This window comes from Ceratotherium simum, chromosome 3, assembly GCF_057802395.1.
Source record: "Ceratotherium simum simum isolate JZ-2026a chromosome 3, ASM5780239v1, whole genome shotgun sequence".
In the NCBI taxonomy this organism is placed as follows: Eukaryota; Metazoa; Chordata; class Mammalia; order Perissodactyla; family Rhinocerotidae; genus Ceratotherium; species Ceratotherium simum.
Window position 1 is genome coordinate 40206465 of NC_141902.1, and position 18356 is coordinate 40224820.

At 38.7% G+C, this 18356-nt stretch overlaps 1 protein-coding gene across 4 annotated transcripts in view; it reads left to right on the forward strand.

Moving 5' to 3' along the window:
- MAPDA (N6-Methyl-AMP deaminase) overlaps positions 1 to 18141 on the forward strand; it is a 28271-nt gene extending 10130 nt beyond the window's left edge. For 2 of the 4 annotated variants that reach the window (XM_087426357.1, XM_014780637.2), the window contains exons 2-11: positions 1516 to 1743; positions 1993 to 2123; positions 2642 to 2702; positions 6173 to 6260; positions 8309 to 8390; positions 10469 to 10595; positions 11634 to 11714; positions 14224 to 14362; positions 16021 to 16121; positions 16647 to 18141. In XM_087426357.1, coding sequence (XP_087282483.1) covers positions 1681 to 1743; positions 1993 to 2123; positions 2642 to 2702; positions 6173 to 6260; positions 8309 to 8390; positions 10469 to 10595; positions 11634 to 11714; positions 14224 to 14362; positions 16021 to 16121; positions 16647 to 16841 — 1068 coding nt within the window. In that variant the 5' untranslated portion in view covers positions 1516 to 1680 and the 3' untranslated portion in view covers positions 16842 to 18141. The remainder of the gene's footprint in view (positions 1 to 1515; positions 1744 to 1992; positions 2124 to 2641; positions 2703 to 6172; positions 6261 to 8308; positions 8391 to 10468; positions 10596 to 11633; positions 11715 to 14223; positions 14363 to 16020; positions 16122 to 16646) is intronic. The other 2 variants (XM_087426364.1, XM_087426365.1) reach the window with 2 other exon arrangements.
- Positions 18142 to 18356: the final 215 nt, after the last annotated feature.

The window sequence follows — 18356 nt, forward strand, 5'->3', positions numbered from 1 at the left end:
TGTATTTATACATATCCAATAAAATAATAGGATAAATTCCTAAAAGTAGAATTATTGAGTCAAAAAATATGTGGGTTGGTTTTTTTTTTTTTTTAGTATTGATAGATATTGCCAAATTGCTTTCCAAAAAGACCATACCGAGTTCTGCTCCCACCAGAACTTTTACTCACACCTTTACCAGTATTGGATGTTATTCTTCTGAGGTTCAGAATTTTTTCTGGATATTTTTACAAGTTTAATCTTCCATATGAACTTTAAAATCAATTTCTATGGAATAATTTTGTAAATATTTCGGTTAACATTTACTTTATAAGTGAATTTATGGCAAATTAACTTTACCTATGCAAGATAAGGTATGTTTTTCCATTTTAATGACATCTTTTGTTCTTCAGTAGAGAGACTAAATATCATTGATTAAATAGTCCATCTTTTTCGTTTGTTACTATTTATTAAGTACTTACCATGGCATTCCATTGAAATGCCACCCAAATACTGAGTTGGCCTTTCTGTGGATTTCTATGGTTCTGTGTAGTCCTGTACAAACTGTTTTCATTATTGCCCATTTTAATATCTTGGTGTCTTATTTAACCCCTTCCAGTATCAATTTATTGATTTATAATGTGGTAAAAATATTTATTTTGCAAGGTTATTGGGAGAATTAAAGATAATATTATTAAAAGTGCTTGCCACATACCTGGCAGGCTCTGAATGGAAATTGCTGTTCTTTTCAACATCATCAACATCATTAATACGTGAGAACCCAGAGGGTCAACATGGCTACTTTGAAAATCACTAAATTTCGTTTGGAATTTTATCTTAATTTGTAAGCCACCTTCAGAGGTAAAGGGAAATTAGAGTTTATTTATCATGTACAATGTGCTAGGCGCTGTGCTAGGTGCTAGGGAGGCAGAATATGCCATAGTCCTTGTCCTTAGGAAGCTTATAGTCTGGTGAGGGAGAAAAACAAGTAAATCGGTGATAGATACAACGTGATAAAGTGCTGAGTTAAAGGTAGTCACTGGATTATATGGGAACATAGAAGAGGGGAATTTAAATTATGTTATTAATCCTCACTGCTACTCTGCATTTTTATTCCATTTTTACAAATAAGGAAACTGAAGCTGTGAGGTTAAGTGACTAAGGCCACACAGCTACTAAGTGGCGGAACTGGTGAAAAGATTCACCTAGGTCCATCTGACTCCAATGCCTCTGCTCTTCCTTTATATATTTTAAACAGTTCAAAAATGTAAACCTTTTTTACCCAAAACACGCCTTATAAATTTCTAGTCTTAGAAGTATTTTTATAGAAAGGCTAATAAGTGAGGAATACGGCCTACTAAATTTCAGATTTTAATCCTCTTACTAGCTGGAGGCCTTTTCTTATTTCTAGTTCACATTGTTAGCTCATTTAAGTTAGCTTTGGAGGGGCTTTTGTCTTTTGAGAAATAAATTAGCAAAATCCTGTTGCTTTGCTTTTATGTCAACATCTGAAAATGTTCACATTTGTTTAAATAGGTGAAGCTGAGCCCAGAGCTGCATATACAGCTAATCTATAAAAATGTGTGGGAGTAAAGCAATCTGAAGGAAATTCAAGACCACAAAATTGACTCAGCGAAATACATTGTATTGTTCATACCAAGAATAAGAGTGTTTGAAGAAAGACCTTTATTCTGCTAAATCATGATGGAGGCAGAAGAACAAGAGCCATGGAAGACAGCCTTTTACTCAGAATTACCTAAACTGGTGAGAATTCAGCCACGGAATTCTGGAGTGGTTGCTAATTATAATGACTTCTGTGTTGTTTCTTTTCGCAAAAGAAAAGTAAATTTTATGGATAGAATTTGTAAACTTTGTAAGCTTTGAAAGTTATATAGCTATATCTAGTAGGCAGTTGCCTAGTAGTACAGATTACAAGCATCAAGCACCTGGTATGATGCTATGAATCTAGTGGATACTTGAGAAGATTTTACTGATTATATTCTCTTGTTTTAGGAACTTCATGCCCACTTGAATGGGTCCATTAGTTCTAATACTATGAAGAAGTTAATAGCCAAGAAGCCAGGTCTTAAAATCCATGATAAGATGACTATAATTGACAAGGGAGAGAAAAGAACTTTGAAAGAGTGAGTTTGGGGAGGTTGTGGACATACTTCTTTTTTTCTCTATCACTATTTTGAGATTGTGAATAGTATTAAGAATTTGGATTTTAGTAGTTAAAGGAATAGGGTAGCCATCTGGTATGGAGAGTAGAATTTGACATACAGTGTTCTTTTCAACTGTCAGACTGTTGACAGTATTTTTGGTGATTTATGTTGATTGTGAATTTATGCTATATTGGAATATTCTTTAAACTTGAAAACATAAGCTTATTGATTTTTTTCCCCCCTGTTGGCTGCTACCAGCAGGGGGTTGGGGGTGGAGAGGAGAACTATTATTTCTGAATTAGAAATATCAGTAATATTTTATTTTCAATCATGTGATTATCCTTCCAGATCAATGTAATTTTTGAAAAACTTATTCTGTAGTTTTTTATAAATATGTAATTACTATCAGCCTAAAATCTATTACTTCAGCTTAGAGAGTTTGTCTTGAGTGACAAGTTTTTGATGACTAGAGTATATTAAAATTTTTCATGTTGCAGATGTTTCCAGATGTTTCAAATTATTCATCAGCTTACTACCAGCCCTGAAGATATTCTAATGGTGAGAAATGAAGCAATTTTTAAACTGGTTTAAAAATTATTAAGTAATTTATGCCCTTCTGTTGTCGCACATGACCTTTTGCTTTCATCAGGAGTCTGATGAAAAACGTTTTCTGCTTTTTTATAGGAACTCTTTTCAAAACCAGTGTAAGATACTTGCGTAAGAACTAATATCAATAGACTATGTTCATTATAAAAGATATGAGGACAGGGGCTGGCCCAGTGGTGTAGCAGTTAAGTGCACGCGCTCCGCTGCGGCGGCCCGGGGTTCGGATCCCGGGCACGCACCGACACACCACTTGTCCAGCCATGCTGTGGTGGCGTCCCATATAAAGTGGAGGAAGATGGGCACAGATGTTAGCCTAGGGCCAGTCTTCCTCAGCAAAAAGAGGAGGATTGGCAGATGTTAGCACAGGGCTGATCTTCCTCACACACAAAAAAACAAAAAGATAGGAGGACAGAACCAAGATCACTATCTTATCTTAGATAGAGGACAATATGGAGGAGAATATCTTGTCCTGTTTTCCATATGTAACATATCATATGAAATATTTGACCACAGATGGGCATGTCTTTGATAAGGCTTTACCTGTATTGCTTGGGATAGTTTTAACTGCCTGGGTGGACATTGTAGAGAATGAAGAAGTTCAAGAAATGCTTACAGAGTGAATGATTAATCCCTAGGGAATTGTGCCTTCCCTCTGGGGATGAAGGACTCGAGGACGCCACTGTGTTTTCTTATCTGAAGCTCTGTGATACTAGAGTCTGATATGGAAGACTGGCTTCTGTATCATTGATCTGACCAGGATGGCATTTTAAAATGTGCTCTTTGTAAAAAGAGAGAAGCAAAATCGTGTCAGAGTTAACTTTCCTCCAAAAGGTGATTAATTTACTTAATATTTATCATGAGAATCAGTCTCAGCCAAGGAGGAAAATTCTCTCTTGACCAGTCGAAAGTTAGTTCTTCAGAAACATAGGTTATACTTCTTACTTTGCATTTTTTCTCATGGTTACATATAATAAATGAACTATGTGTGGGAGTAAGCCAAGAGATTGTTTGTAAAGGTGGGACTGAGTGTGTGGGGATCACTTAACAGTCTAGTCAAGGTGACCTGGGTGTAATCTCAGAGAGAGAGGATTGAAATGTGACTGAAATAGTATTAACTCTTGCATGTGCCAAACACTACTCTCAAGACTGGTTTCTGAGATAGGTGTTTTTATTGTTCCCTTTTGGCAGATGAAAAAACCTGAGGCTTAAAGAGGTTAAGTGTAACTTGTTCAAGGTCACCCACAGAGAGTAAGTGGCAGAATTGACTATCTCTCTGGTTCCAGAGCCCATGTTCTTTCTCATTCAAGATACACAGTCTTACCATCCTCTGAGTAAGCAGAAACTTAACTAATTGTGATGTACTCTGTCTGAAGAAAGAACTTGAGTATGTGTTCTCAGTCCAGAGCATAGGAAAGGAAAGTCCAAAGAGCACAGAATTGCCCTCAGGACCTGTTGCTGCGTGGAGCAGAAAGGGCTGAATCTGCAGACACAGATATGGACCCCAGGGAAGGGTTCCTGGACACGGGGTAGAGATGATTCCCCAGGCCTCACCGTGGCTTAGATAATCTTCCTTCCATTGCTCTCATTCTGTACTTGCTATCAATCTTCTGTTGTTCTATTTGGTCTCACAGATACCTCACCACCAGGAAAGGGGTTGCCCTGGATAGTAGATATTATCACTTCAGTCACTGAGAAGGACTACCACTTCACACTCTCACTTCCACCCTCGTCAGTGCATACATGAACAAATAGGCTTCTGGGTCTGGCCCCGTGGCATAGAGGTTAAGTGCACACGCTCCACTTCCTGGCAGCCCGGGTGTGGATCCCGGGCACACATCGATGCACTGCTTGTCAGGCCATGCTGTGGGGGCGTCCCATATAAAGTAGAGGAAGATGGGCATGGATGTTAGCTCAGGGCCAGTCTTCCTCAGCAAAAAAGAGGAGGATTGGCATGGATGTTAGCTCGGGGCTGATCTTCCTCACAAAAAAACAAACAAATGAACAAAAAAAACCAAATAGGCTTCTGCATTAGTCTCTTATGAGCTGGGGTAGAGTGAGTTGGCCTCTCTGGGTCTGCTCAGAAGTAATGTCATTACTTTGTTCTGAAGTAATGTCATTACTTTGTTCTGAAGTAATGACAAGATGCAAGTTTTTCAACCTGCAAAGACTAGGCCCACACTCTGGTGGTGGCAGTGGCAGCAACATGGAGTTCCTGGGGCAGCAGTGCCACAGGGTCCGGTGCCTGCCATGATGGTGCAGAGGCTGCAGGGTCATGCTCAGTGGTGGAGGAAGCAGTGATGTCTTGCTTGGTCCAGGGGTGTCACATGATTTTGAATGCTGTTGTGTTGTCCTGAGCTATGTAGTCTCTGATGCTGATTCTCCAGACTTCCTGGTGAATCTATCTATATTATAATAAATTCATTTTTGGCTTTAGTTTAAAAAAAAAAGCAAAAAAAATGAGGCGCAGACCTTGGATTGCAATGGATCCACCAAGGTAGTGCCACTCCATTAGGTACTGTCTGCATAACCAGCTAATCCTTGTTCCTTTGCCAGGACACTGCAGTTGCATGCCCATGTGCTTGTAGTCAAAGCAGGTTAAGATTAGGATACTAACTGTAAGGACTAACTAGGGCTGCTTGTCACAGCATTTCCAACTTGGTCCTTTTTTCTTCTAGATTTGGTATTTTTTAGGATTGATGGAAGAGAAGGAAAACATGCCTTCAGCCTTTGGTTATCATTTACCCTGGTCATTTAGTAATTTGCGGATTGTTGAGATTTTTGCTAAATTGGATTCAGCTTTACTCTTATTTATATATCACCCATTTTCTTTGCCTAAGAGAAATTTTCCTAAGTGCTTCTGGGGAAGATTTAACCCTGCCTGAAGAAATTCTTGAAAAATACAACTTACTTTTAAATAGCTTGAATAAGAACTTTAAGCCATGACTTTAAATGTTGCATCAGTAGTACCTAATCATTTTAGCTGCTTGTTTCCATAAGTACCTTTCTAGTACTGCACATTGATAGACGGTTTTAACTGGTTTTAGTTTTACCTCATTTCTCTATTTTATCCATCTGCTGTTATGAACACTAGGAAATAGAGAAATGGTTAAAAGGAGAGAAGAGAAACAGAAAGTGGGTGATTCGACGTGCACATTTGAATTCAATGTGAGAATGAGGAGGGTTGATGGGAGTTGTTGGAAATGTTATAGCTCTGTCACAATCTCCACCAGGATTTTGACAAAGTGGGTAATCTTAACCACGTGAGAGACTTTCAGCATTCCTTGCATATCAAATTTAATGCATGAAATAAAGCTGTAGCACTTGGCATTTTCATTGGGACCCTTATACTAACATTATCAATGTTGTCATTGGGACCCTTATACTAACATTATCAATGTTGTGTACGTTGCCTTTATTATCAGGTCACAAAAGATGTCATCAAAGAATTTGCAGATGATGGTGTCAAGTACTTGGAACTAAGGAGCACACCCAGAAGAGAAAATGCTACAGGTAGAATTTAATTACTTCTCAGCAAATGTACAATCTCTTTTCCCATGTGCTTTGATCATTCATGTGTTTACAAGTTGAGAATATGAAGCACTTACTTTTACATTGTTGGAGAAGTAGACTCAGTCAAAATCTTCTGATGTACATTAATGATGCACATTGTTAATGAGTGAGTTATTCTTAAGTTAAAAAATCAGGTCAGATATTATCTGTTTAAGGGAAATGAAAAGAGCTGCAAAAATTTCATTTGTTCTTCTTGTTTGTTTTACTCACTCTGAGGAAACGACACTTGCTCCTTAAAGTTGCATTGTCTTAAACAGAGGCTAATTCTTGCTCCTGCATCAAGGGCAGTGAGACTTGTGAGACAATGCCACTGAGTGGATGCAGAATCATATTTTATGACAGTCCCTGAAATGAAAGTTATTCAGTCACTTCTCAGGGACTCATAGTATCTTAGGCCAGGAGCAAGCTGTGATATGGTGAAAATTCTCCGGATGGAGATGAGTGGATCTAGATGTGGTCTGGAGAAATTTCCTGGGACCCTCTTTCTATAAGAACAGCATCAGGAGATATTATGTAGTGTCATTGGGTCCCTCTTAGCACCTTGTCTGTGTCCTGAAGAGGCCCTACCAGGTCATCTTGGACCCTGCCATGTGTAGCCCAGTCATCATTCAGGGGGTAAAATTTTTGAAACTACGTATAGTAAAATAAGTGTTGAAATGGGAGAAGCAGATGATTCTTATCTCACATTTTTAAACTGCAGAATCACTTCCAAGTTATGCTGGTGAGGGTAGTGAAAGAGAAGAAGAGAAGAAACCAGCCAATTATTAGAGCTAGTTTGCTCTTTGAATGGAAGATTCAAAGGGGGATGTTAACCTTGCTATGCAACGGTAGGGGAATGGTTAAATGAAGGTTAATGGAATATTAGGTAACCAATAAAAATGTTTGCAAAGACACTTTATTGACATGGGAATGTGCTCAGAATACAGTGTTAAATGACTGAACAGGATACACATATACCTAATAGCATCTCATCTATTCAAAAATATATATTTGTATACTTAGAAAAACAAAAGATAGTGGTTACCCCTGAGTAGTAGGATTACGGGTTATTTTTATTTTTCTTCTTTGTGATTTTCTGTGTTTTACTAGAGACTTTCCACCAAAAGTAAGCATTTTAGAATTGGGGTACAAGAGTATTTTAGAGGAGATTGTTCTGGAGAGTGCTCTTTCAGAGCCCCCCAGAAGAGGAGGACTTGAGCACCCGAACTTGGAAGAGCATCTCTAGTGCCTTGGATGAGAAACACTGAGCCTGAGCAGAACTGAGGAGAAAGGATCCCAAGAGGATATTTTTCCTGGACTAGCAGGAAAACCTTCTGCTAATAGAGAAAAATGTTCTGTTTTTAAGGACAGGCCTTAGAAAAGGGCTTGCTGCTGTTCTTGTTTTGTTGGGGCAAATATTTAAAATTTTTGTAGCAATTTGTGAGAGTAGTTTTATGTCTGTTGAATCTAAGAGTAATTTTTTTTTTTTTTTTGGTGAGTAACATCAGCCCTGAGCTAATCTCCATGCTAATCCTCCTCTTTTTGCTGAGGAAGACCAGCTCTGAGCTAACATCCACTGCCAAGCCTCCTTTTTTTCCCCAAAGCCCCAGTAGATAGTTGTATGTTATGGCTGCACATCCTTCCAGTTGCTGTATGTGGGATGTGGCCTCAGCATGGCCAGAGAAGCAGTGCATCAGTGTGCCCCTGGGATCCGAACCCGGGCCGCCAGTAGCGGAGCACGTGCACCTAAGCACTAAGCCACGGGCCTGGCCCTCTAAGAGTAGTTTTTAAACGGGCTTGTATTTTGTATGTCATTTTTTTTTTTTTTCAATTTTATTACAATTAGCATTTACTAAAATGTACCCGTAAGGCTGTATTTTAACTCATCTTTAACCATGCCCTTGTCACAACATACAGTGAAAATGTAATTATTCATATAGGGATGCTAATGTTGAAGGACGAAATAGTTGATGATCTCTTTACATATGTTTTCTTTGTGTCCTTTCCAGGAATGACTAAAAAGACTTATGTGGAATCTATACTTGAGGGTATAAAACAGTCCAAACAAGAAAACTTAGATATTGACGTTAGGTAAGAAGCATTGTACCTTGGTAGTCACCATTTGAAAACTAGTATGTGAAAATTTTCCTATTTTGATCAGGAGTGTAATGGATTTTTATAAATCAACCAATAACTGATTTTTGTCTTACAATAGAAAAAACAGGGTCAAAAACTGTGTAGTTTAAAGTTGAGAATGCAATCCTGAATTTATTCACAAGGCAATGAAGTTCTGAGTACTATTGCTCTAGTGAAGTATGGCTTCCCATTGCTCTTGAGCTAAAACCTAAACTTGTTACTGTGGCCTACAAAGTCCCACTTGATCTACCTGCCTCTCTTACTTCAACATCCTCATCTGGACCACTCGTCACTTATTATGCACTGGCCTGCTATCTGTTGTTCCTCAAATAGGCCAAGACTATGCCACCTCAGCACCTTTCCTGTTACTTTTGCCTAGAACACACTTCCACCATATCCTTGCGTGGCAGGCTTCTCATTATTCAGGTCTCAATTTGGCTGTCACTTCCTTGATCACCTTATCTAAAGTGCCCCTCACAAATGCTCTAGTCACCCCATTTATTTCCTTTATGGCACTCTTCTTAACGAGATCAGAAATTATCCTTTTTTATTTGTGTATACATACTCACCCACTAAAGTGTAAATTCAGGGAGGCCGGGGACCTTGTCTTTTGATTCACCACTACACCTCCAGTACTTAGAACAGAGCTGGTGAATAGTCAGGGCTCAGTATTTCATGGAGAAAGAAAGGAAGAAAGCTAGTTGTGTAGTTTCTGACTATAAAATCTCTCAAAATTAAGCTTTACTAGACTAATACCCCAATAAAAAAACAGGCAAAAGACAAGAAGAGAATTCAGAACGCATACAAATGGCCAATAAATGTATAGAAAACTATTTAACCTCACTAATCAGATAAATTTAAAAGGAATTATTACAATGCCATTTCAATAGCCCCCCCCAAAAAAGGTAGTAACCAGCATTTGTGAACTTACACACTGCTGGTGAGCATATGTAATTAATAAAACCTCTCTAAAGAGTAATATGTATTAGGATCTATAAAAATAGTTTTCCCCTCTGACCCAGTAATTCTCTTCTAGAAATGTATCCTAAGGAAGTAGATTGATTTATGTGTAAGATTCTTCGTTGTAGCATTATAACAAAAAGTAGAAAACATCCTAAAATGTCCAGCAATCAGAGGACGATTACATTATGTTCATATGATTTATATTGTTTTCTAACATTACTTAATGGCAAGGGAAATTAAGTGAAAAAAAAGACATTGCATTTTATAAATAATTGATCCAAATTTTGTAAATAAATGCTGGAAGAATTTCTGTATTTTGTGAATAAATAGATAAACTAATAAATGCAGGGTAAAATTACACAATAGAAGTTCTCTGGGTATTAAGTTCCTTGTAGAATTCCAGCTAATATATGAAGAATGAATTTGTATCAGCTATTCGATACATGTTAGAATTAGAATATTACCAATTTTGTAACTGTTAATGAAATAATGGATCTAAACCTCCTGATGAAAAAACACACCACCACCTATGAAATACTCTTGCCAAAAAATAGAATCTGATCTGATTAAGCCTCTAGGCTAGATCCAATTTATAGGAAATACAAGAGACAGGAGAACGTGTTAGCAATACAGGGATGTAATCAGCAAAATCCAGACTGTGGGAAACTTGATAGGACCTGGTTTTTTCAACAAATAAATTCAAGAAAAGAGGCAGGGGGTAGGGGTGGGGGTGAAGGGATTGGCTTTAGATTAAAATAGGCTGGAGAGGCATTGACCAACACAATGTGTGGACCTTAGTTGGATTCTGAATCAAACAAACTGTAAAGAACAAATAAAGGAACAAAAAAACAGAAGACAATCAGAAATATGAACACTAGCTAGATATCTGGTGGTAATTAGGAATTTATGTCTCATTTCCTCTGGCAAAGAAAAATGTCATGTCAGTCAGGCTCTACTTTTCCTAGTAAGATGTAGTACGTGTAGCCTGCCATACCTCTCTGGCCATACTCAGAGTTGTCTTTTTCATCTGCAATGTATTTGTTTTCAACTGTGTTTTTCTTATATTAAAGGTATTTGATAGCAATTGACAGAAGAGGTGGCCCTTCAGTAGCCAAGGAGACTGTTAAACTTGCTGAAGAGTTCTTCCTTTCTACTGAGGATATAGTTCTTGGCCTTGATCTCAGTGGAGACCCTACTGTAAGATATTTTTCCTAAATATATTTTATTTCTAAAAGGTAAAACCAGTTTGTGAGGTAAGGATTAGCTTGGAGCATCCAGCATTCTCCAGAGGTCCTGCAGACTCTCCATGTGGATGGATGAAGCCCTATTCTGCCCTGGATGACCAGAATGTCTACAGCAGCTGTTCTCAACCAGGGTTCTGTGAAAAAATTAAGCCCCCTAAATAAGAAGGAAAAAAAAAAAGATTTGCATGACAGTATGATTTTCTCCATTTTTCTAAAGATGGTACACAGCTAGAGAGAAGTTAATTCATTATGTACAATGCATGTCTAATGCTTAATTATGGCTAGGGCTTAATTATCTCATAGAACTCCCAGTTGAGAGAGGCTGGCCTAGAGCTTCTTGAACGTCAGATTCAGGGCAGGTGTCTCAACTGTGGCACTATTGATACTGTGGGCCAAAGAATTCTTTGTTGTGGGAGGATGTATTGTAGGATGTTTAGCAGCATCCTTGGCCTCTACCCACGAGATACCGATAGCACCCTCCTAGTTGTGACAACAAAAAATGTTTCTAGACATTGCCAAATGTCCCCTGCGGGGCGGAACTGGTTGAAAACCATTGAGTTAGAGAGTCCCTTGAAACTGGTTCTTAGGGCTTTATCTAAACCTGGGTTATTCTGCTCATGTTTCATCCCTCCATTTGATAGACACTTTCTTTATTAATCTTGTGGGTTCCTGAATCAGGTGAGTTCTCTTCCTTAGCGCTAGATATCTAGATACCCTTCCAGAAATAAAATTGGGTGACTGCGATACCTAGGTTAGCTGATTGACCTCAGATTCACTCATACTTAACTTAAGATTCTTGAGGACAGGGACTATGTCTTTGCCAGCTTTGTATTCCCTTATGTGTCTAGCACACTGCAGGTGCTTTATAAACAAAATGTGCAAATGAGTCAATCTGCTATTTTTTCATTCCTTTGTTTATTGAGACAGAGTACCCAATTCTTCAGTTTGCCCAGAATTCTCGTGCATCCTCATTTTAACTTTTATCTTCAAGGCAGGACAAGCAAAAGACTTCTTGGAACCTCTTTTAGAAGCTAAAAAAGCAGGTCTGAAGTTGACATTGCATCTTTCAGAGGTAAATAATAATGTAAAATTATGCTGAAGAGGGTAGATTACCATGGAAAATAATAATCATTTGTAAATGGATAAAAATAAACCTGGCTTGGATAACCATTTTTAGAGGGGGAAAGTAGAAAAATTTTTAATTGTAAATTATAATGATAAAGGCATGACTTGCTTTAGTCTCTCGTGTTACTGTTTTTATGGTTCCTGGAGATGGCTGTTGACTTGCAGTACAGCTGTGTCATTAAAACAGCTTAACGACATCTTGCTAGAGAAAATGAATGAATTTCCATCATCAGCCTTGTCGTTGGCAAGCTGACACTGAGAAAAGCACCAGTGCATCTCACTTGTCTTCGTGAGGGAAGGGACCTCAATGTATCACGTGCACTGGCGGGAAAGGAAGTAGTTCGCCATCATTTGATAAGGCTCAGAAGGAGGTCACGTGCCCCTCGTCAGGCCCCAGTTCCTTGGCAGCATAAGCATAGTGACAGATAATGTACAGATAATGGCTGGAGAGCAGTCACTTTCTTGAGCATGTCCCTGTGAGGCAAACAAGGACTCTACTGCACTTCTCCTCATTTTACAGTTGGATTTACTTTCTACCTCAGTACTTCTACCTATTTAATTGTTTCTTTTCTTTTTTTGACGTACAAAATGCTATATATAATTAATGAATACAACTTGATGAGTTTGGATTTAATTGTTTCTTGAATGCAGGAAATAATACTTTAGTCTACTTATCTCAGAGTTATTGTGAGTATTAGATGGGATAATGTATAAAGGTTGAGTAGCCTCATGATTTAAAGATTAAGGAAAAGATCGGATCTTGTAGTCAATACTGGTGTTTTTCATGTCTATAAGCAGAGAGTCAGTAATCTAGTAGCAGAACTTAAAATCTAGGATCCATGTTTCCACACTCTGATCAAAAAGATCTTTCAGGGGCTGGCCCCGTGGCTTAGCGGTTAAGTGCACGCGCTCCGCTACTGGCGGCCCGGGTTCAGATCCTGGGCGCGCACTGATGCACTGCTTGTCCGGCCATGCTGGGGCGGCGTCCCACATGCAGCAACTGGAAGGATGTGCAACTATGACATACAACTATATACTGGGGCTTTGGGGAGAAAAAGGGAAAAAAAAAAAAAGGAGGAGGATTGGCAATAGTTTTTAGCTCAGGGCCGGTCTTCCTCAGCAAAAAGAGGAGGATTGGCATGGATGTTAGCTCAGGGCTGATCATCCTCACCAAAAAAACAAAAAGATCTTTCACTCATCGGACACCCTCTAGCTGACCTAATTGATGTCTGATTGAAGCCATTGGGCAATGTAATGGAAGAGCCAGCATGTGTTATTGTGACCAGTTACCTCTAGTCTTTGGCAAAGCATCAGAACCTGCTCTTTACCTTAGTTTCTGTTGCTTTTCTTGTTTGATCTGTTGGATATAAAACATCTCACTTCAACATGTTGCGGTCATTTGTCTTTTAGGCTATATCTAGGAGATAAAGAGCACAGCAAGATATTTTCATGGTGGTTGTGGTATGTATGTAGCTAGCCTTGTTAAAATAAAACATGAGCACATTGGGTGTGGAAAGTCTGGGCCCTGGTGTCAGACAGAGCCAGGTTTCACCCTTATCTCTATCATTCATTAGGTCTGTGACCTTGGACAACTTTTTAAAAAAATGCTTTAGGGGCCGGCACAGTGGTTAAGTGCACGCGCTCCACTTCAGCGGCCCGAGGATTCGCAGGTTTGGATCCTGGGCACACACCGACGCACCACTTGTCAAGCCATGATGTGGCGGCATCCCATATAAAGTAGAGGAAGATGGGGATGGATGTTAGCCCAGGGCCAGTCTTCCTCAGAAAAAAGAGGAGGATTGGCATCGGATGTTAGCTCAGGGCTGATCTTCCTCACCAAAAAAAAATGCTTTATATTTTTAACTACAGAAGTTATATATATATATCTGAAGAAAATCCAAGTGTAGAGAAGTGTAGCATAGAAGGAAAAAAAAAACAAAATGAAAGATCCTTTTCCCATTTCAGTCCTGCTCCCAAGTTGATCCTGTTAACAGTTTTGTATTTATATTTTTCCAGACTGTTTTCTAATATATATGAACACATACACACAACACAGAACACACATGTACATATAGCGTTGTGGGATTTTGTTTTTGAAAATTACTTTTTCTGAGCTTTAATTTCTTCATCTTAATACTTTGTAAGATTCTTGTGAGGTTTATGAGGTTTAAAGGAGAATTTATGTGAAAAGGCACAAAATAGGTCCTTAATAAGTGTTTATTATTATTATTATTGACTTTATAATTGTTATTATCATTGAAATGAATCAAGAAAAATATTGGGAAATGAATGGGAAGATAAAAGGCGAAGAAGAGAGCTAGGAAGGTATAAGTAGTTCAGCTTTCCAGAATGTCTGCATTACCTTCTCAGAGGGACAAAGAACCTGGCTATAGAAAAAAGTACTTTTAAGAACCACTGAAAGAGATTATTGATGCCCTCTCTCCCCTTTTTTTGAGATTCCAAACGAAAAACAAGAAACACAAGTACTCCTGGATCTGCTTCCTGACAGAATCGGGCATGGGACATTTCTCAACTCCTCTGAGGGAGGATCCCTGGATCTGGTGGACTTTGTGAGGCAACACCAGATACCACTGGGTAAGGCTTAGGGCTTCAGGTCCTCCAGACAACCTTCTGTCCCTTCCTCCCCCAGGTTGCAACCTATATGTAGAGAAGATCTGTTTTAAATATATAAATATCATTTAGAAATTAAAAGATAACATGGTGTGTGTGCTTTCTGAGGCTCATTTAAGTAATGGAAAGTTTTACCTCCCATTAGAATGTAAGGTCCTTGAGAGGAGGGCCCTTGTTTGTCTGGTTCAATGCTATATTCCCCAGTTCCTGGGACTCAGTAAGTATTACATTGAAGGAATAAGGGTCATCTAGTATTTTGAAATGACTTTAACCGAATTAATGTTATGAAAATGTGTAAAATTTATTTAAAAATTAAGAATTATGGAAGATTCCAAGTATATTTTTGTATGTCTGTTGACCATTGCACATTTGTCTACATGTGTATACCTGGAACTGTTTTTATTTAACAATAAATATGAAGGCCTACTCTGTTCCAGTCACTGTTCAAATTTCTGGGAATAAAGCAGTAAACAAAACACAGAGTTTCTTTCTCAAGGAACTTATATTCTAGTATAGGTAAGAGAGAAAGTAAACAAATACACGAGAAAATATCAGTGTTAAGTTCTTTGAAGAAGATTAAACAGGCTGGTATAATAGTGATATGACCACTTTTGAGTGGATGGTCGAGGATGGCCTTTCTGAAGAGGGAAAGAAGCAATAGGCTGAAAACTACTTTACCAAATGATCAATTCACGGAATTTACAAAATTATCAATTTGCAAAAACAGTTGTATGGGGGTGTGTGTTTTTAACTATGTATAGAGTTTTCAGCAATTCATAATGGGTGAGTTTTTTTCTTTTTATGAAAGAAATTTTTAAACATCCACAAAAGTAGAGAAAATGGAAACCACTTGCATAGTGATCTTGCTTGGTGTGGTGGCCCAGCTCTGCTCCCAGCAGAGTGAGGGGCCAGGTTGGGTTTGCCATCTCTTGGACTGAATGGCCCTGTGTTGAGGCTGCCTTACCCAAATGAGCAGACACCATCAGTCAAGACAGGGAAGTATTTTACTCTGGCTGGCAAGCCCAGTACAGTGTTTCAAGGCAGGAATTTGTTAATAATAGAAGTCATTCTTAAGATGGATTTACTCACAGCAGGCAGTGAATGGATAGTTGTCTGAGTAAAGGAGTTTAGGGGTTTTCTTTGAAGGCTTGGAAAAAGTCCATTTCTGCTCTTGGCTATTTATAATGCTATAACCCTCAAGCAATGCTACTGTTTTCTTACGTATTTTAGCCTCCACTGTAAGACCAGGAAGAAGTACAACAACCATTCAGAAATGCCTTCTGCTCCCCTATCACAGTTCTTCCCTGCCTTCCTCTTGGTGACTGGCTTATACCACTCCTTTGTCCTCTCCATTTTGGTAAAAGAAAGGGGGAAGCACATGGCCGTGAAGGGGATATTAATCCCTGCCTGGTACAGTTGCTGCCATGAGTTGCAGCACATATTTCCTGCACAACTACACTAATTTAACTACAAATTTTCACACATAAGGTCAATTTTATAAAATAATAAACTACTGAAAAATTAGGATAGTTTGGAAAGATTTCTCATATACCTACTTGGTGAACACTGAATGAGTCTACTAATCTGCTTTTAATAAGAGGCTTTTCCTTCCTTTCATCTAGAACTCTGTTTGACCTCAAACATCAAAAGTCAGACAGTTCCATCTTACGACCAGCATCATTTCGGATTCTGGAACAGCATTGCCCATCCTTCTGTGATCTGTGTAAGGTGTTTTGTGTGAAGTATTTTGCTCTTTTTTAGTGCCTGAGTTGCATTAGGTCAGACATTTACTACCTAGCTGACTGCCTTGCATGCCTGAGGGTAATGCCCAAGTAGGGGACTGAGAGGGGATTGAGGCGTGAGAGGCTGCAAAGGGCCAGGGCAACTCTGGTTTGGCTTTACCGGGAAAGGTCCTAGATGGTACCCGGGGAATGTAAAAAAATACTGATGTCTGGCACCCATTCGTTGAGATTCTGCTTTATTTGATCTGGGGTGAGTCCTGGGCACAGATATGTTTTAAAAGCTCCCTAGGTGATTTTAATATGCAGCCATGATTGCTAGCCACTGCTCTGGTGTTTTGTTTTGTTTTTAAAAAGGATAAACAAGGCTGTTTAGTTATAGATATGCATGGGTGCATTTATAGGCTCTAAAGAAGCAAGGTAAATAGGAAAATAGACTCTAAACAAAAGTTGTTTTTTAAAAAATCATTTCCTTGTTCATTTTGAAACTTTCTTGCTTATATTGGCAGACCGACGATAAGGGTGTTTTTGCAACACACCTTTCTCAGGAGTACCAGCTGGCAGCTGAAACATTTAATTTGACCCAGTCTCAGATGTGGGATCTATCTTATGAATCCATCAACTACATATTTGCTTCTGACAGCACCAGGTCTGAACTGAGGAGGAAGTGGAACCATCTGAAGCCCAAAGTGTTACATTTTTAAGCTGTAATGAGGTGAACTACTTTTGAATATGTGTAGTTCCCCCTCTCCATTAGTGATCATAAAATTTCAGGAAAATCAAAGTAGTTTCTCATCAGGAAAAGTTTTGGAATTACTAGTCTAAATAAGGTGAGAGAGGGGGAAACAGATTGTCTTCTAGCTTCTGATAACAGCTCTGTATTTTGTTGTGCTTTCTTTAATCAGGCTCCCTTCACTTAAGTATTCCCCAAAACTGTTGACTCCAGGCTGCATTGCATACCATGGATCTTTTTGAATACCCAGTAGTCAGAGTTTATCTATTTTGGGTGACCCTACTGACAGATAAAGCTAGCTGCTGAGATCTGGCTTTGCCCTTCTCATGATTAATCTCCCTGGAATCAATGTGGTTTTTTTGTTGTTGGTTTGCTTTTTTAAATGTTCCTACCTTACCTTTCTCTTCTCTTAACTTTGACCACTTCAGAGCTATGCCGGCCAGACGCTTCTTGAGCTCAAGGGTACTTCAGGCTTCTATTTCCAACCTTTATTCTGACTTCCAGTTGTTCCCAAGTTTTGTTTCTGAAAGAGCCCCATGGTGGGTATAAGAGGAGTTTAAGCTCCTAACTAAAATATCTCCATATAATAACGTCTGTTACTTTAAGCACCATCATGTCAGAGAATACTCAATAACGTTTTATATGTCAAAACTTTGAGACATATATCTCACTAGATAGCTGTTTGAGTGTATAAGAGTAAAGTTCTCATTTTAAATTTTGAATTGAATAATAGAGAATTGACCTATCCTTATGTTCATATCTCATCTTCTCTTTCCTACCTGGTCACCATAAAAATAGTTTTCTACAGAGTTGCCAAGACTCAGCCTCTACACCCAGATTACAGTAAAAGAGAAATGGCAGCAACACAGAGAATACATAGAAATGTTATTAAGTTCTACGGCATTGGCAGCCATAGAGAACAAGCAATAAAAAGAAGAATGACAGCATGGGGAAAATAAAGAAAAAGAAACGACAGCACTAGAGAAACAAGTAATGAGAATAGATACAACTGTTCAGCTCCTGCTAATACAGTCTTGCTTCCTTTGCTGCACATGCCATCCAATCTGTCCCTACAGAGTTCTTACGGGTATTAAAAGGGTAGGGGTGCATAGATCCTCTTGCTCCCTCAACAAGTTGGTTTCTCTTTCTTAGAATGATTGGTAACTATTTATTATTTTTTGCTTCCTCCATCCTCAGGAATGACAGATTGGGTAGCAGATAATGGTTTGTGAGCTAGATTGAAATGAACGGGGTTTTCCCTGCTAAAAGAGTTTGCCTTTGTTTTATTCTTTTTGCACAATCTCTTAATCTGGAGGTTGGAGGGCTGGTCCTTGGTCTTTTAAAATAAGACTCACTCTCCACGGATACGGATACAGATACCAAGAGGGATTTTCATTCTAATTTCTCTTTTACCACATTCTAATTTGTTTCTCAGCCTAGAACATAAAGATTCAGACAGGCATCCTTGTAATAACCCCACACAGTG